This window comes from Thamnophis sirtalis, unplaced genomic scaffold, assembly GCF_051295495.1.
Source record: "Thamnophis sirtalis isolate CommonGarterSnake01/CBP01778 unplaced genomic scaffold, rThaSir2_p1.2 scaffold_12, whole genome shotgun sequence".
Lineage (NCBI taxonomy): Eukaryota > Metazoa > Chordata > Lepidosauria > Squamata > Natricidae > Thamnophis > Thamnophis sirtalis.
In genome coordinates, this window is record NW_028261392.1 from 53,526,277 (window position 1) to 53,546,597 (window position 20,321).

At 39.6% G+C, this 20,321-nt stretch overlaps 1 protein-coding gene across 6 annotated transcripts in view; it reads right to left on the reverse strand.

Annotated features, from left to right (window-relative positions):
- Positions 1-20,321, reverse strand: part of SUCO (SUN domain containing ossification factor) — a 96,811-nt gene that overhangs the window by 35,221 nt on the left and 41,269 nt on the right. For 3 of the 6 annotated variants that reach the window (XM_087726579.1, XM_087726575.1, XM_087726577.1), the window contains 3 exons: positions 19,198-19,218; positions 18,949-19,004; positions 14,635-14,726 (listed from right to left, as the gene is read on the reverse strand). The exons of 1 other annotated variant lie outside the window; for it this stretch is intronic. In XM_087726579.1, the coding sequence (XP_087582705.1) occupies positions 14,635-14,726; positions 18,949-19,004; positions 19,198-19,218 (169 nt within the window). The remainder of the gene's footprint in view (positions 1-14,634; positions 14,727-18,948; positions 19,005-19,197; positions 19,219-20,321) is intronic. 2 more of the 6 variants (XM_087726576.1, XM_087726578.1) reach the window with 1 other exon arrangement.

The following is a 20,321-nucleotide window of genomic DNA, read 5'->3' on the forward strand; positions in this document are numbered from 1 at the left end:
AATTCTAGCTGCCATTAAAACATTTGCAATCAAATATTTCAGATCTCTGTTGTATATTTTTGATATAATTCCCAATAAATATCTCTGGTTTAAAGTCTATATGTTTTTGTATCATTTTCTCCAACCACGTGTGGATTTTAGTCCAATATCTTTTAGCTTCTGTGCAAGTCCACCACATATGGTAATATGAACCCAGTGTCTGATGATATTACCAACACTTTTCCGATTTGTTCTTGAACATTCTTGCTATTCTCGTTGGGGGTAAATGCCCCCTATAAAACATCTTATACAAATTTTTCTTATATGCTGTTGACATTGTCATTTTATAATTTTGAGACCACAGTTTCTGCCATTTCTCTAGTTCAATCCCATGTCCAAAGTTTTCCCCCCAAGCTAGCATAGATTCTTTAACTTGTTCTTCCTCTAGCTTAACCTCTAGTAAGTGCCCATATAATTTTTTAAATTACTTTTTCATCAGCACCTGTCAGAATTTTATCTAGCTCAGTCATTTTATCATAGAAACCTTCCATTTTACAATCTTTGTCATATCTAGATTGTATTTGCACATATGAAAACCAATTCATCCTTATTTCTTCCTGTTCCAATTCTTGCATAGATTTAAGTTCACCCTCTGCATTCAGTATTTCGCCATATCTAACTGTTCCTTTTTGTATATTATTGGATAAGAAAAAGCTTCAATAGTTGATAGCCAGACTGGAATTTTTAAGTAATGTTGCCTTTTGATCTTCTTCCAATTTAATAGCAAAGCCTCCCATAAGTAGTGTCTTCTAAAATATCCCTGCATTTTAGTATCCTTGTACCATAAAAAGCATGCCATCCCAACAGTAAATCATGATCTTCTAAAGTCAGTAATCTGGAATTCCTTAATGTTATCCACTCCTTAACCCACATCAAGCTTGTTGCCTGATAATATAATTCCCAGTTAGCCAGACCCAATCCTCCTCTTATTCTAGCATCTTGTAACAATTTTAATTTTATTCTTGCTTTTTTCCCCTGCCAAATATACTTCAGCACTATTTTATTTAAATCATCAAAGTAGTCTTTCCCTAATCTTAATTGGAATTGTCTGGAACAAATATAAGATTCTAGGTAAGATATACATTTTGATTGTAGATATTCTCCCTATCATTGATAATTGTAGATTTTCCCATTTCATCAGATGAATCGCAATCTGCTATTTAAGTTTATGGTACTTGTTCTCTTTGAGTGTACTGCATTTTGTGGTTAAATATATCCCCAAATATTTAACCTTATTCGTAACTTGAATTTCCAAGGCTTCCGCCAATTCTTCCTTTAGTCTTGATAATATATTCTTTGTCAAAATTTTATCTTTGTTTATTTTCAAACCTGCTACTTTTCCATATTCCTCTATTTTTTCTATCAATTTAGGTGCAGTTTCTAATGGATCCTCTAAGATGAAAACCAGATCATCTGTGAATGCTTGTAGTTTGTATTCTTCCTTTTTAATTTTCATTCTTTTTATTTCTTTTTCTTCTCTGATATTTCTATTTAAAACTTCTAGTGTTAAAACAAAAAGTAGAGGTGATAGTGGGCAGCTTGTCTCATCCCTTTCTTTATTTCAATAGAATCTGTCAGTTCTCCATTTATCATTATCTTTGCTGTTTGTTTGAGATATATGGTTTGAGTAAATTTCTTACCAAAGCCCATCTGTTCCAGTTGTAAGAACATAAATCGTCAATTCACATTATCAGATGCTTTCTGTGCATCTAAGAACATCAAAGCCATTTGTTTTTCTGGATGCGCCTCATAATACTCCAAAGTGTCCAAAATTATTCTCATATTGTCTTTAATTTGTCTCTATGGTAAAAAATCATTTTGATCAGAGTGAATAAAACTATTTAAATATTTTTTGAGTTGTTCTGCCAATATTAAAGCAAATATCTTATAATCTGAGTTGAACTGGGAGATAGATAGGTCTGTAGTTCTTAATTTGTAATGGATCAGCCTCCTCTTTTGGCAGAAGTGTGATATATGCTTTTGACCATGATTTGGGTATCCTCCTCTCTGACATCACCCCATTCATGACTTCTAATAATGGAAGAGACAACGATTCCTGGAGTGTCTTGTAAAATTCCACTGGCAGCCCGTCCGGGCCTGGGGCCGTTCAGTTGTTTTGTTTTTTTAAGCGCTTCAATTAGCTCCATCATAGTTATTTTGCCTTCTAACATTGTTTCAGTTTCTTTAGATATCTGGGGAAGATTGGCTTCCTGTAGATATTGTTTCACTCCTGCCTCTTCTATATTCTCTTGGTCATACAATTTACCATAGTATTCTTGTATATTTTTTTTCTTCTCTTCATTTCCATAACAAATTTGCCCTTGATTATCTATTAATTGCAGTATTTTTTTTTTATTCTCTCTCTTTTTTCAATTTATACGCCAACCATCTACCTGGTTTGTTTGCATTTTCAAAATAATTCTGTTTAGCATCTCTAATTTTTTGTGCTAATTCCTCCTTTTCCAATAGCCCCATTTTGTGCTTAATCGTGTCCATTTTTATTTTAATGTCCTTTTTTTGTGGTGATTTCTGTAGCTCTTTTTCAAAAGCCTTATAGTCATTGTCTAGCCCTTTGAAAATTTGTCTTTTCTTTATATTTCTCTTCCTTATATAGTCTATTATCAAACCTCTGGTGTATGAGTTCATTGTATCCCAGAGGTTCTGCATTGATATATCTTCTTTTCTATTTAGTTTAAAAAAGAAAGCCAGTTCTTTTTCGATTTTCTGTACAAAATCCTTCTCTCTTAGTATAGCATTATTTAACGTCCATCTAGATCTTTTTCTCTGTCCTTTCCACTTAACTGTCATTGGATTTTGGTCTGCCCAGGTACTTGTTTCTATCTCAATTTCCTGTATGTTACAAATCAGTTCCGTTGTAACCCATATACCATAAAAGGTATTTTTTTTTGGTAGGGTTTTTTTCTCTCCAGACATCTTTTAGGTCTATTTCATCCGTCATTTTAAAACAGGATTTTGGGAGTGGTTTTCTATTTAGAGTATTCTATTTAGAGTATATTCTTTGTTGTTTTTTGTGTGTTATAGTCCATTTTCTGGTCTACAATTACATTGAAATCTCCCATCATAAAAATATTTGCGTTGTCCAAATAGATTATTTTCCTGTGTAGTTTTCTATAAAATTCATCTTGTTTATCGTTAGGAGCGTAGATTGCTATTAAAAGTATTTTCTTGTTATTGTCCATAATTTCCACCATCAAAATTCTTCCATCGTCATCTGTATAGATTTGTTCTGCTAGAATTGTATCTTTAATGTAAAAGATCACTCCTCTTTTCTTACAGCTTGCCAATGTAGTAAACATTTCCCCCAATTTTGGCTGCACCAATAAATGTTCATGTTGCTTTTGAATATGCACTTCTTGTAGACAGATTATGTCCAGTTTTAATTTTTCTAATTTACGGAATATTCTTTTTCTTTTAATTGCTGAGTTAAATCCATTTATATTGATTGTAACCTTTTTTTCTCTTTCATGTTTAATTTATAAGTAGGATTTATAGCTCTAATTCATCTCGGTTCTCGTGGTTCTTTGGTGTCAACGCCATCTACAGCACCTTCTATCTCTATCCCACCTACAGCACCTTCTTCTTTCTCAGACTCGGCTGTGGACGTCTCTTGAAGTTCTGTCAATAATTCTTCTTTTAAAGCCTCCTCTGCCTTCCCTCTCAGATGTTCTATGAAAAATATGTCTGCTTTTTCAGTTGTGTCTATTATGTATCTTTGTCCTTGCCATACAAACATTAGACCTTCTGGTATAAGCCATCTGTAATTGACGCCTTTTTTGAGTAAAATTTTAGTCAGGAATTGGTATTTTCTTCTCATCTCTCTTACTCTTCTTGGGATTTGTTTCAGGACTACAATCTCCTTGCCTTTATATTCCAATTTTCTCTCTCTTGCTTTTTGTAGTATTTGTGTCTTGCTTGCTTTCTTAGTAACTCTTACATGAACTTCCCTTGTACACTGACAGGTAGCTATAGCTCCACTGTAACTGGATTGATGATTTTCACAATAGGAAAAGGACCTACTGTGTTTTCCCGAAATATAAGACCTGGTCTTATATTGTTTTGCTTCCAAAGACACATTAGAGGTTATTTTCAGGGGAATACAGTATCAGGGTGATGCCGAGGGATTGGCCCCTGCTGCCCTGGTTCTGGCTCAGCTCAGTGCCCCCCCCCCAATGCATACAAGAGGCGGGGAGTGTGTGAGAGCCGACAATTTCCAGCAGCAGTTGCAGCCCACTGGCCCCTTAACAGGCAACCCAACTGTGTAGCGTAGGTGAGTCTGAACACTGTGATGCTAGACTGGCCTTCCAAGCAGAAGACAGAGGCAGAGGCGCAGGAGAAGTCACATGACCTGGCTCAGGCAAACAAAGACAAATGGTGGAACGGAGAGGATGGCCGGCTGTGCAGCACATCTGGTGGGCTGGATCGCGTGCCTCCCTCCAATGTCTTTGCCTCTGCCTACTGCTTGGATGGCTGGTCTGGCAGTCACAGTGCTCAGACTCACCTGTACTGCATAGGCTGCGCAGCCCCACAGTGCATCGGCCATACGGTCACCTGCATTTGAGGCTCCCTCTGAGCGCATGGAGCCCCCCCAGCAAAGCACTTTCTCCCCTGGAACCACCACTCACCTTCATGCCTCTTCGTCATTCTGCCATCATGGGAGACATAGGCTGAAGTCAAGTGAGTTGTGGCGCCTTCCCTGGGCCACAAGAGATGGCATTTTGCCTCCGCCAGAGATCTCATCCCTGGCCGGGAGGACGCTTCTTGCTTTCGAGCTCTGGAGTAGTGCAGGTGAGTCCAAGTACTGCGACCACCGGCCCAGCCCTCCAAGCAACAGGCAGAGGTGCGGGGGAGAGGCATACAATCTGGCCTGCCGGATGTGCTATGTGGCCATCTGTACACGTTGTCACACCATCTTTGTTTGCCTGCAGCTGCAACAGGGCTGGCGGCTGCACGGCGAGTCTGGTGGGCCAGTTCGTGTGCCTTCCCTTCTGTTTCTGCCTCCACTGCTGCTGGTGCCATAGCCGAGCTGTGAGACATGGCAGGGCGATGATGGCACTACACTGCAGTTCCTACATGCTCAGCCTTCGCCATATAACTTTGTCCTCCAGTCCACCGTCACACCCACGACAGTCCCAGCAAACGGGATGCAGAGCTTCCATCTCCAAGAGGAAGTGCCACAGGCGCCCCCTGCAAGCAACATTGAGCTGGCCATGCCCCCAGGACTGACAACTGGGGCTTATTTTTGGGTAGGGCTTATATCATGAGGATCCTGAAAAATCATGCTAGGGCTTATTTTCTGGTCATTGACAGATTAAGAGTAGGAATGGACCTTATAGATCATTTAGCCCAACTCCCCTGCTCAAGCAGGAGACCCTACAACATTTCTTACAAATGGCAGTCCAATCTCTTCTTGAAAGTCTAAAGTGATGAAGCCCACACAACTTCTGAAGGCAAGCTATTCTATTGGTTGATTGGTCACTGTCAGAAAGTTCCTCCTTATTTCTAGATTGAATATCTCCTTGGGGAAAACACAGTATATACTTGGGATCTAACTTTCTACATGGTTGCCTTAGCCTCAAGTACTTAGTGATACTTAGTGGTTAAACACAATTTCTTCCCCACCGTTAACTCTTTTTGAGAAGCCCTCTATTTACTTTTGTGCTTCTCTTGCTTTTGCTAGGGCTTTCTTCACATTTCACCAAGCCTCCTTTAGGGAGTCCATCCACTCTGTAAGAATTACTGAGGAAGGAGGCTCCTTTGGATATTCTGGTGAAAGGACCACTGAAAGATTAGAGCATACACAGAGTGTAACCTAATTCAGCTTTTGTTAAATTACTGTTGAGAGAAGCTCCATTGTAACCTAACGTGCCAACTTCATAGATAAAACTTCCAGGCGAATTGCCAAGCTTAGCCTACTAAAGTAACTACTTGTGAAAAAAAAAATTGATTCAGTAAAGTAACTGCTTGTAACTTGAAATGTGTGTTCAGCATTCCCAAACAAAACTCTGTTTTATATGCCAGAAAATGTATTACTTTCCTCTTCTAAAATCTATTGTTTTCAGTGCACTGAGAAAAATCATGAGGTTTGTTTAACATGAAATAATGTTTCTAACACTGACTATCTGTACAAGCTGTGCAAAGACTATAAGAAGTTTGGAAAAAGTTTTTTTCTACAACTGGACGTTGAGACTCGGGCCTGTTAATTTTTCTTTCTCTCTCTATGCCTGCTCTGTTAAGGTGGGAGACAAAAATGCCAGCAAGTTTTTTTGCTTTCTGCAGAAAATAAAAACTGTTTATCAGTAGCCTCCTGTTCAGAGTTTCATTGGAATTATCAGATTCTGAGCTGAATTCAAAAACCTTACATTGGCATATACACAAATTCTATTCCTAAGGTTACTTTAAATAGGGCAAACCCAGTGCTACTATGCACGGACTTTTTATATGCTACTTTTGTGAATGGTAAGAGCTCAGCCCAGTTGGATTTGATAATTAACATAACAACATAGCAGTGGTGGTTTTCAATTTTTTTTGGAACCTCTTCTGTAGGTGTGGCCTGCTTTCCAGGTCGATTGGTGGAACCTCTTCTAACCGGTTCGGTAGATTTGACGAACCAGTTCTACTGAATAGGTGTGAACTGGTAGGAACCAACCTCTGCAACATAGGTATTGTTCTATCACTGCATTAACTTGTTCTGCAGTCCTGTTTGTACTTGGATGGATTCCAGAGCTAAGTCCCTGGGAGGACCCTATCAGTTTAACGCATTGGCACCAAAACTTTGCTGTGAACTGCACTCCTCAATCAGAGATGATGCGCCTGGGCACTCGATGCAGTCAGTAAATGTGTTTGTACAAACATCTTGGCCAGTCTCTGGGCTGATGAGAGTTTGGGACATGTCACAAAGTGGGCCTGCTTGGAGAATAGATCCATAACAGACCAAATTACAGTGTTCCTTTTCCCTAATCCGTGTTAGTAAAACCTCCAATGAAAGGATAAATAGAAGAGATGATAGTGGGCATCGTTATCTGCCCCCTTTATTTATATTGACCATTATTTTAGCTGTCTGCTTTGAATATATTGCCTTAATCATTCTAATGAATTTTTCTCCAAATTTCATAATAGCTAATTGTGTAATAAGAAACTGCCAATTTAAATTATCAAAAACTTTTTACGCATCTACCAATACTAATGCTAATTGTTTTTCTTGATGGGCTTTATAATGTTCTAATGCATTCTTTATAATTCTTGTATAATTTCTTAATTATCTCTTGGGTAGGAATCCATTTTGATCTAAAGGAATAATTTTATTTAATATTTTAAAGTCTTTTCGTGATGATCATCATAAATATTTTATAGTCAGCATTTAGGAGCGAGATTGGCCTATAGGTTTGGATCAATTGATTATCTGTTTCTTCTTTTGGAATTAATGTTATAAAAGCCTTAATCCATGAACTCGGCATTTTTGCTTGTTCATTGTACAGTTCTAACATGATTTTCTCAAAGGTTTCTTGAAATTTTTTATATATCTCTGTGGGGTTCCCATCTGGTCCTGGTGATTTTTTTTTTCCTTAATTGCCTCCTTTATCTCTATTAGAGTTATTTTTTCATTTAACATTTCTCTTGCTTCCTCTGAAATACTTGGTAGGTTTCTCTTGTGTAAATAACTTTGGATTTCTTTTTCTGAAATATTTTCCTGACATACAGAGTTTGAATTTTTTTGGGGATTATACATTTTTTTTCTTCTGTTTTATGGAACAAATTCCCATGTTCATCCTTTAATTACTGTATTAGCTTTTTGGTTTTTTCTTTCTTCAATTTGTGGGCCAGCCATCTATCTGGTTTATTTGCTGTTTCGGAATAGTTTTGTTTCGCCATTTTTATATTACGTATCATTTCTTGAAGTGTTAAATTGATTTTGTGTTTCACCAAATCTCTCTCTTCTTTGATTTTAATATTTTGTGGTTGTTTCTGCAATACGGTCTCCAACTCTTTAAGCTTCTCCTGTAATCATGTTTGCTGTTTCCTTTTTTCCTTATTTCTCCTTGCCCTATATGCTATTGTTATACCCTGCACATAGGCTTTTGTAGTATCCCATAGGTTTTGCAGTGTTGTTTGATCTTTCTTGTTTTCCTTGAAGAAAATATCTAATTCCTTATCCATCATTTGTACATATGATTTTTCTTTTACAATTCTCTGATTTAGCATCCATCTGATTTTTTTTTCCTCTGACCTTTCCATTTTACCATTAGTGGATTATCATCTCCCCATGTATTTGGTGAAATCTCCATATCTTCTATGTTATTGATCAATTCTGGGTTCATCCATGCCATATCGATTCATGACCACAAATTATGCGGATGAGAAAAGAAAGTGTACTGTCTTTTTTTTATTTATCTGTCTCCATGCATCCCTTAAATTAAATCTTGCAGCATTTCAAAGAAGGTACTTGGTAATTGTCGTCTTTTCTTTTTCTTCTTCTTTGTATTCCTATAATCTATTTTGTTGTCTGCCACCGCATTGAAATCACCTATTATACAGATATTTTCCCAATCTGATTCAATTATTTTCTTGTATAATTTATTATAGAATTCTTTTTGGTTTATATTTGGAGCATAAATTGTCACCAACATAATTCTTTTTTGATTTGTTGTTATTTCTGTCATTAAGAATCTGCCTTCTCTATCACTAAATATTTTCCTCGAATTTAACCAATCTTTTATGTATACCACAATTCCTCTTTTCTTATTTTGTGCTAATGCCAGATGCAGCTTTCCTAATTTGGGGCATTCTAGAATATTACCACATTTTTCTTTGATATGGACTTCCGGTAGGCAGACAATATCCATATTCTGTCTTTTGAGTCTTGTTAATGTTTATTTTCGCTTGGCCGGTAAGTTGATACCATTGATATTCAAGGATATCATCTTTATTTCGTCTTCCATCTAATTTGTATGTTGGTTTTGGTCCTTTCCTTGTTCTTGTCTTGGTTTGTATTCCCCTCAGGGATAAGCCATTTAAACATCACTCTGTATTTGAGCAGTTGGGTCAACAGGAAATGGTAGTTTCTTCTCCATTCCCTTATCTGTTTTGGCATCTGTTTTAATGTTACGATTTCCTTTCCCTTATAAACCAAAGACTCTTCCTTTGTTTTGCTGTAGACTTCATCTCTTGTCTTTTTTCTTGTAAATCTTACATGTATCTCTCTTGGAAATTTATGGCTGTGTACATAGTTTGTGTGGGCCCTATACACATTGTCCAAGTCATTTTCCACTTCCTGCTTGCTTTTTTGCAGAAGTTCATCCAGGAGTTCAGCTAATAACTTTGGAAGGTCTTCCTCCTTAGTTTCCACTATATTTTGGAATCTAAGATAAAACACTGATCTCTCAATCTCTAAATTTATAATGGCCTCTTCCGTTTCTTTGTTTACCGCCATCATTTTACTTTATGTTTTATCTAGTTTTTTTCCATTTGTTCCATTCTAGTTTCCACTATTTTTATTTTTTGCTCATTTTGTATTATCTTTTCCTGCATTGTACCAATTTTATCATCTAGTTTGCGTATCTCTCCTTTCACCTTCCCCATATCATTCTTAAGCTCTTTAAGACTTTTTGTCATTACCTCCTGAATCTTCATCATTGTCTCCTGAATTGAGGTTAGGGTTGATTACACGTTCTGTAGATTTATAGTGGAGCCTGATTTCTCACCTCCTAGCATGCTTTCCGCTGAAGGTAGTCCTGATGGGAATGCTATCATCGCGGTTGTCCCCGCGGTTGTCCCCCCCCCCCTACTGCAATTACAGTTCAGAACTTCCAAAGCACAGTATGTTTTTTTCTCAGTTGAAGCAAAACTGAGATAATCAGCAAGCCAAAACTCACACAAGCCTCCAAGGCCAAGCCACCTAATACTATTTACAAGTAGTCCTTTACAAGAAGTAATGGGTGGAAGTTTGTTAAGAGTAACAATCTTAACCAATCTAAAAGTAAGGAGAAATATGCAGACACTAACACAAGAACATTCATCAATCATTTCTTAAAAAGAGGCACAACCCAGCATTTCTGCAAGAGGAAGAAAAGTATTCCAGACTTCCCTAGGGAAAAAAAGGCAAATATTGGTGATAGGAGATTCAATTCTTAGGGGAACAATTACTATAGTCTGCAGACAGGGCAGTCAATTTAGGGAAGTATATTGTCTCGCTGGAGCAAAAATCAAAGATGTAACTGAATACCTTACCAAAATAATCAACCCCACAGATTACTATCCCTTTCTACTCCTATATGTGGGGACCAATGACAGAATAATGCATCTGAAAACAATAACAAGGGATTACGAACTGCTAGGGAAGAACGTGAAAGAATTAGGGGCACAAGTGGGTTTTTTAATCTATATTTTTTTAAAAAAGGCCAACATCCAATGAGGGAGCAAAGGATTTGGGGAAACGAACAATTTGCTTAAAAACTGGTGTTGTCAACAGAACTTCGGCTTCCTAGACCATGATCTGTATTACCTGCATGAAGGGCTACTGGCAAAGAATGGACTGCAGCTCACAAGAACTGGAAATAATATATTTGGAAAATGACTCGCTCATCTTATTAGAAAGTCTTTAAACTAAAATTGAGGGAAGGGGAGGGGGATCTTCACAACATTTAGAACCTAATTCCAAGCAAAAACCACTAGATAACCAATCACACAAGGAGGTACGGAGTAAAGAGAAAGAATAAAAAAAGAAAAACAAGATGAAGTAGAGTGATGGAAAGGATGAAAATTCCAGTTACAAAGTAGGAGATATAACAAACATACCCAAGACCATAAAGGTCTCAAATGCTTGTCCACTCAAAGTTTAGGGAACAAACAGGGTGAACTTGAAGTATTAGTACATGAAGGCATATATGATATGGTTGCCATTACTGAAACTTGGTGGGATGAAACTCATGACTGGTATGGAAAGATACAAACTATTCAAAAGAAACAGACCTAAAAAAAAGAGGAGATGGACTTGCATTACATATAAAAGATCATTGCATCTCTACAGAAATACACAAAAGCAAGGATTAAAACCTCAGAGAAAACATATGGGTGAATGTAAAAAGGAAAAATGACATTGCTATAGGAGTATACTACAGGCCACTCAACCAAGCAGAAGAAATTGACGAACTTGTTGCTAATCAATTAACAAATGTAAGTAGAAAGCAGTAGTAATGGGAAACTTTAATTATTCTGATATCAACTGGGAGAAACAAACTCTGCAGCAAGTAGGAAATTAAAGAGATTCCTAGCCAATTTAGCTGACAACTTTGTCATCCAAAAGGTAGAGGAATAGAAGAAAAGCCACACTGGACCTAATTCTTACTTAGAGAAGAAGTGATAGAGGGAATTTAAGTTGCTGGAACCTTGGGTGAGAGTCATCCTGGAATTCAATATAATGTAAAAACAAGTTATAGCATATAATCCAACCTTAAACTTTAAAGGAGCCGATTTTAACAAACTCAGAGAGTGTCTAAGCAAATTTCATGGATAAAAATCCTAAAGGGGAAAACAACTCAAGAAGCATGGGAAACACTGAAAAATCTGATCTTAAAGCCCAGTCCAACACAATACCACTGAAAAGAAAAAGAAGAAATCCAAGAAGAAACCAGCATGGTTGCACAAAGATATCTCTGATAAACTGAAAGACAAAAAGGACAAGTACAAAAAATGGAAAGAGGGACACATAACCAAGGCACAATACCAGCATAAAGCCTGAATCCGCAAAGATGAAGTCAGGAAAGCAAAGGCTCAGAATCAACAAAATCTTGCAACAAAAGTCAACGATAAGAAAAGAAGTTTCTTTCAACATATAAATAACAAGAAAAAAGTCAAGGTAACAGTCAGTCCACTAATGAGAGAAGATAGCAAGAAAGTAGGACTAAAAATGTAGGGTTGGTTTAAGCCCTCCGGAGGCTTCAGGGAAGCCTCCTGAAGGTCCCTGAAGCCTCCGGAGGGCGGGGGAGGCTGTTTTCACCCTCCCCAGGCTCCTATAAAATCTCTGGAGCCTGGAGAGGGTGAAAAAAGCATGCAAAAAATGGGGGGAGCGCCTCTCATGCGCGCATGCGCACTAGGGGGGTCGCGTGTTGCATTATGGGTGCGGCACACCTGTGCCCGACCCCCTGCGCTCCCCCCACTTATGGCACGCAAGCCAAAAAAGGTTCACCATTGCTGCTATAGACCAATCAGCTTAATATCAATACCTCAGAAGATACTGGGAAAAATAATAAAAAAACAGATCTCTGAACGTCTAGAAATAAAGTTATAATTAGTTTGTTAAAATCAGATCAATCCAAACCAATCTGTTTCATTCCTTGACACAGTGACTAAATTAGTACACCAGCAAAATACTGTGGACATAGTATATTTATTCAGCAAGGCATTTGACAAACTCGATGCTCTTCCACCAATAGGATCAGCGATGCCACCTGGGCAGTTTTTGCCACCTGGTGCAGTAAGCGAGACATTGTCCCTCTCAGGGCATCCACCTCTAACTTTCTCAAATTCCTGCAGGACTAGACAAGGCTTGGTGAGACTAGGCTCTCACCAAACACACTCAAGAGACATGCTGGGGGCCAGTCCTCACAATCTGCCTGTCCGAGCCACTCTCACTGCATCTGCACATGCGCCGATTCCTCATGGGCGCAGCCAATCTCAGTCCTCTGTTGCCCACAGGTTCCCAACTTGGGAACTTGACAAAGTCCTGGACTTTCTTATTGAACCTCTTTTCGAACCCATGAGGTCCATCTCGTTACAACATCTGACTCTGAGGGTGGCCTTCCTAGTCGCCGTCACCTCGGTGAGGCAGATTTCAGAATTGGTGGCCCTATCAATCAGGGACGATCTGTGCATCTTCCACTCAGACAGAGTCATTCTCCGCCTCGACCTGACATTCGTACCTGAATTCGGTCTTCCATAGAACACAAGAACTGATTTGACCTAATTTTTGCCCCAATCTGACCCACAGGCTTGAGCACAAGTGGCACACCCTAGGTTGCCAGGTTGCAAGAACTGGTTCCAATCCAAGCTTCGGGTGGCCCTGCACATACCTCCTTTCTCCTGCCTGGGGTTACCAGCTTGACCCATGGCAGCCAGGGGCGTGGTATGGCTGTCAGCCTTGCACAACGACATTGGAATGATGGGTAGGTGGGTGGCTTCATAGGTAGGTAGGGGGCTTCTCCCCCAGGGAAGATGCGTTCCCCAGCTGGCTCTTTCTTCCCCTCCGCTGGGTTGGGCTGCAATCTCTTCTGTTGCCTCTGCACCTCCTCCTGACTCCCCCCCCCATTTTTGCAGGGGGGAGGGAAAGGGGGAGAAGGCGGTGGGGCAGGAAGGATTTCCCTTCCTGGATTCTCTGCAAAAAGGGAGTTCTCTTCCTTGCCTGCCACTCTGGATTGTTGGCATCCTCCGCCAGAGCTGGGGAAATCCCTGCCTTTGCAAGAAAGCCAGAAGCGATCACCTCTTTTGCAAGCAGGAAATCTTGCAACAGGGATTTCCCCCCTCCCCCTCCTTCTTTTCACTGTCATGCCCCACATTTCTGGCTCCCTCCCTTGCGTGGAGACCCAGCTTAAGTAGAAAAGTCTTGGGGCTTCTTCCTGAGCTGCCTGTCGTGATGGCTGCTTTTATAGTGACCTGGGAATAGCCCCGTGGAATCCTTGCCGCTGGGATGTTGGTGGAGGGTTTGCCTTGCCTTAGAAGAGATTGGTTGTTTGGAAAGGGATCTGGTACTGCATCCAATCGGTCGCCAAGGCGAGCTACCTCCAGTGTTGTTTCACACTTTGGGGTGGGGGGTGGGGAGGAGAGATAGCTGAATTATTCTGACAAGTCATAGATTTGAGGATTGATCCTGTAATGTGCGGCATTGGTCCCTGAGCACATTAAATCTTGGTGGATTTGAAGTTCAAGGGCCTCACTGTCCAGTGAGGTTCTGTCTTTTGGGCCTAACAAATGCAGCAGAACTGTCTCTTTTATTTCATGCAATACAATCAGAATAGAACTGGAAGGGACCTTGCAGGTCTTCTATTCCATCCCCCTGCTCAAGTAGGAGACCCTACCATTTTAAACTCTTAGGTGGCTATCCAGTCTTTCTTAAAAACCTAAACTTCTGGAGGCAAGCTGTCCAATTTTTCAAATGATAGCCCCCCCTCCCCCCCCACATAGTCTGAGGGACCATGAATTGGCCCTGTTTAAAAAGTTTGAAAACTCCTGGTGTAGAGTCTCCTGCTTGGGCGGTTGGGTGGACTGGAAGACCTACAAGGTCACTTCCAACTCTGTTAATCTGTTAAATACAATGTGCAGATAAATTTGCAATGTCATTGTAAGTTCGTGTATGGGATTTATAGAGAGTTATCCATTTTCTAACTGTTTAATGTGAATTCCTTTAAGTTTTCTTTTTACAAAAATAAATATCTACACTTGTGTAGTTCTTTTAACTACCTTATTTACTCATTAACTCAGGCTTGTTCTCTAATTCATAATTAAAGGAAATGAAGTCTTCCAGGTAAGTCCTCCCTTGATTATCATGTAACTATAATTTATCCTAAATTGTGAGCAACTACTTACCATAATCTTCATCAAAGAGTTCTTGCCTTTCAGAATGATACTGTGAATCAGCAATTTCTTCATATTCTTCAACCATGCTAGTTCCAAACACTCTATAAATCATATTTTAATTAAACTAGTTAAAGAAGTAACAAAACATGATTGTTTCTTTTTACACAAAAGACTAATTTCACACTAGCATACTGATAAAACTGAAGTGCAATACATTTCCCCAGCTGTTACTAGTTAAGGTTATCACAGAGTTGCTTACGAATGAAGGTGAATATATGTGCCCCAGAATAATGTTGCAAGATCCAATCTGGGTCAATCACCAAAACGAGAGATTTAGCTTTCCAAGCTTTCAGACTCATGCTGGAGTCCATCCTCAGGGACTTTCTCTCTACCAGAATGTGTGCTTTGGGCTATTCAATGAGTCATATTTATGTGGTACATAAATTAGAATTCATATTTAACAGAATAGAGATAGAAGGGCCAGAAAAACATGTATCAAACAAAAACTATCAGCAATGCTGGTCACACAGAAACCAAATAATATGCTTAGTCCAACGGAGCAACACAGCTTGAAAGACCTGAAACAATATCAGGACTTTATTTTATTGGTAGATAAAGGCCACTCATCGATGGTGATGAACCACACAGATTATGACATGAAGACATTTGCCCTGCTCAATGATTCCTCAACATATTGGCCAACAAAGACATGAGAGATGTGAATGATGGTCACGCAATTGTATGCTTATCTCAGCCAACTCAAACAAAACAACTGTATAATGGAAAAATTACATTGGAAAATGAAAGCAACAGATACCACCCCAGCAAGACTTTATGAACTCCCTGTGATGACCCAGGGTTGGGCACGGAAACAACACAGCCAGAACAAAGACTTAACTCCCCTTTATTGTTCCAACTTGCCCCCAAAAGTCTCACTGTTTACTGCAAGTCCAGGAGCAAAGCTCTAAACACGCACTTCCAATAGTTCCTGGCTGCTATCTTAGTCCAGAGGAGCAGCTCAGTTCTGAGAGCAGCCACAGTTCAGGAAAGTTGGTTCCAAAGAGTCCTCATCACTGAAAGAGTTGACTCGTACTGCAGCACCACCCAGAGTATAACTGTGTTACTGCGACCTTGCACATAGCCAGGCCGGGCCAGCATGGCAAACAAGACAAGCAAAACAAACACAGTGAAGTATCCAGATGTCGGTAAGGGCATGTGAGGCCGGAAAAAGCAACTTGTTCCCGACAAACGCCCCTCCCAACAGCATTTCCTTAAATCTCATTCCCCAGATGAGCCTTGTTAAGAGGGTACGGAGCCCTCCTTCAGACTCTTCAGGTTGCCCTGCGCTGATCCCGCCTCCTCTCTATTCTCTGTGCTCAGGGGTTGGGGGGAGGTAATTGCTCCACTGCCTGGCCTGTCCTCCCCCCTTGCCTGGTCCTCCTGCACCGCTTCTCTGGCAATTCTTCCCAGGTCCAAGGGATCTGGCACTGCCTCATCCTGCATCTTCGGTCGTTCCTCCATTGGCTCTAGCTCCTCCTCCTCCTCCTCCTCCTCGGAGTCAAGCTCCGACAGGACCATGACACTCCCCAAGATACACAAAATAAAGAGTCCACCTCAGACCTACTGTAGCGCTAGGAGATACCCCTACTTACAACTTGGCTAAATAGCTGCCACAATGCTTAAGCTTCCTGACTCCACCCTCGAACAGCATGATCACATCATTCATGCAATTTTTGACAAAACTACTGTAAGGAACTGCCTCAGCAAGACTCTTAATATATTAAGTTGAATCAAAATAACTTTTACTGAGGGAAAAGTGATTGCAGGAGAACAAGGCAAAATCTGAAAAGGGCCCATTTTTGGAGAGTGCAGAGTGCTACTGGAGGTGGGAGAGGTAAAAAAAAAAAAGGGGGGGGTCCCCCATCTCCAATAGCACTCTGTAGGCCAAAAACAGGATGCACGGAGGCCTCCCGGGGCATCTGTGCACACTGTTTTTTTTTTACCTCCCCCACCTTCAGAAGAGAGACAGAGAGACAGAGAGAGATAAAGACACAGACAAAGACAAAGAGAGAAAGAGAGGGAAAAAGAGACAAGAGACAGAGAGAAGAGAGAGAGAGAAAGAGAGAGAAAGACTTGTTGATTGTAACCTCCTTGGGGCTGAGAAGAATTGCTGCAAAACTGAGTTTCCTGAAGTAGACTACTAGACTCCTAAACAACTGAAAAAATGATCTAGTAAAAAGAAGTCAACCAAAATAGCAACATGCAAACAAAAGCAAATAAAACACCCCCAGGAGGAAAACAAATTAAAGTTTATTTTAATGATCTCCTAGCCACGTCCACCCAGTCACATAATCTAGTCACGTCCACCCAGCTGGTCCGGGCACCCAACAGTCTAAGGGACCATGAATTGGCTCCATTTAAAAAGTTTGAAGACCACTGACCTGAGATATTGTTCAAATACTGAGTCCGTGTATTCACAACCCTCATTAGTTTGAGGTTGGTGACTTGAACTCAGTCCCTGATCAGTCCCCAATAATTTAAGGAATTCCCTCCAAAACCTATGAGGTGAATTGCACCCCCCACCAGAGATAATGCATTGGGGGGGCTCCATGTAATCTATAGACATGGTGTAAAATAATTTGGCCAACTCCCGTGCTGAGGAAATCTTCTGACTGGGGACAAAATGCACTTGTTTAGAAAACAGATCAGTCAGTATCCATATAATTCTATTCCCAGAGCTTTCTGGAAGCTCCACAATAAAGTCCATCAAGATCTCTTTCCAGGGTGCTGATGATTCCTCTACTGTTTGGAGGAGTCCATGGGTTTACCCTTGTCGATGCTTGATAGACACACTGACGGGATAACCTGCCACATAGTTTTCAATGTCTTTCTTCAGAGATGTCTTTTGATTAGATGTAGAGTTTTTACAAAGCCAAAGTGCCCAGAGGACTTGGACTCATGACTTTTCCCCAGGATCAACAGCCTCTGGCATTCCGGTACATATAGTTTAGACCCCACTCAAGCTAACCCATCTGGACTGAACAAACATTTCCATGGATTTGAAACTATCTGTTATCTTTGAAGGTGGTTTTAAATGTGGTTGTCACCTCATTGTCGACTTGCCGGTTTTCTTTCTCCTGTGCCTGGGTGGTCACTTGGGCCAATTGCTTGAATGGGAGTAGTGTTTTGACTACTTCTGCTTTAGGGGAATTACATAGAGGTATTTACGACAAAGCATCAGCCAGGAAGTTCTTCCCTTCTGGGGCGTAGTGCAGCATGAAGTTGAAGCGGTTAAAGTATTACGCCCATCACATTTGTTTAGGAGAGACCCTCCAAGAGGATTTTAGTGCCTCAAGGTTCTTGTGGTCAGTCCATACCTCAAAAGGCCCCTTGCTTCCTTCAAAAAAGTGCCTTCAGGTTAAGAGGGCCCAATGCATTGCATAAGCTTCCTTTTCCCATACCACCCACCTCTGCTCAGTTGCCGACAGTTTCCCAGACACGTAAACACAAGGCTGCATCTGGTCAGCCTCATTCTCTTGTAGCACCACAGCTCCCATAGCCACATTGCTATCATCAGCCTGGATGACAAAGGAAGCACTTCGATCAAGATGCTTCAGGACCAGTTCAGCTGCAAACAGCCACCTGAGCTTTTCAAATGCTGCTTGGCATTCCAAAGTCTTTTTAAGAGGCTGGCTAGGTTTAGGTTTATCCTCTCCTTTTGTCTTAAGGAAGTTTGTGATGGAGAGTGCAATCTGCGCAAAAGATGGGATTAATTGGCGGTAAAAATTAGCAAAGCTTAGAAAGCTTTGTAGCTGCTTTTTGGTTCAGGATGGAGCCAAGTCCAGCACAGTTTTCAATTTCGCTACTAAGATTGTTGGCCATCCAGATACAAAGATAGCCAGGGAAATGATTAAAATCTGGGAACAGGTCCCTTGCCAGTCAATAGGAGTGCTGATTTACTACCAGCTGACCATGTACTTAGTAGCCTAGGACTTGGCAGCACAAGTAAACAACAGCCAATCACCGGCCATCAACACACCAATCAATCAATAAGAAAGCACCACAAAAGCACCACAAACAGAATGTCCTGAAAGATACATTCTGGTAGGGAGACGTTCTCTGGTCCTGATGATTGACCCAGATTACATCTTGCAACAGTCTTGACTTTTCAACTTTTTCACACTGATCTTTATATATTCAAGTACTGTATAGATTTGCCTTGAAAAACTAGTTCATCTAAATGAATATTTGCAAATATCATCAAACAGAAATATCTTGTTTTAAGAATATAAAAAGCATAGAAATAATATTTTTCATTAATACCTTATAAGGCTTAAAGGACAGAAATGTTCCGATCCAAAATGTGATATTAACTCCACCTGAAAAATAAAAAGTATTGAATAAATGAAAAGTGAAAATGATTAATAGCTCTTGTATAAAGATAAAATAAAACTTCACCCAAAGTTAACAAAAGGAATATTGTCAGGCTCTGTTCTTTTCATGCATTAGTGTGCAGAGCCACAAAAGTGTACCCATGCTTTAGGCTTTCAATATTATTAAAATATTGCTAACCTTTATATACTTGATGAACATCTGAAGTAAGAGAAAAGAAAAAAAGAAAGCATCAGTCAAATGCATGCATGCTGCAGGCAATAAATTAGCTATTGTGCAATTAATAATAATGAATGTAAATTGTTTTCCTTCCCCTCCCACCAATCCAATATACAGCGATGCTTTTGCAGAAAATGGTAAGATGCTCGCTACAAGTCACAACATGCAATCAAATTATCAGAGTTATTTGTTATGTAGCCGAACAACTGGCATGCTTCAAAATTACAGATGAATGCTAGAGGAAAGTCAAACCCCAATAAAACAGAAATAAATATCACTATTATAGCCTAGAGATGTTCAAGGCTTTCAAGTTCTACAATAATGAATTTTTTTATTTTGATATAATCAACAGTATTTTGCTGATAATACACATATATTTACACAGATAATATGTAAACAAAGAATCTACAAAAGGGGTCTGTTTTACTTTCATTTCATTTTTATTTATTTATTCATATTTCTTAACTGCCCATCTTTAAATGGAAGAAATGTGATTATAAAGTTAATGAATGTTAACATGATTACTTAACGTTATGTTTTTCCTGTTTGCCTTCTTGAACAAGTGTAAGAAGTACCAGCAATTACTATTTAATAGTAATTAAATTGTAATTAGAAATAATTAAATTTATATACCTCTGGGCTTTTCACAAGTAAACATTAAAACTAATATAGGTAGTCCTTTACCTACAACCACAATTGAGCTCAAAATTTCTGTTGCTAAGCAAAACAGTTGTTAAATTAGCTTTGTCCAATTTTATGACCTTTTTGTCACAGTTGTTAAGCGAATCACTTGACTAGTTAAGTGAATCATGTGGTTGTTATACAAATCTGGCTTCCCCCACTGACTTTACTTGCCAGATGCCAACTGAGAAGGTTACAAATGGTGACCATGTCACCCTGGGACAATACAACTGTCATAAATACGTGCCAATTGACAAGCACCCGAAGGTTGAGCATGTGATTATAGGGATGCCACAACAGTTGTAAGTGTGAAAACCACTCATAAGTCACTTTTTTTCAGTGCTGTTGTAACTTTGAATAGTTAATGGTTGTTAAGTCGAGGACTACCTGTAAAACATATAATA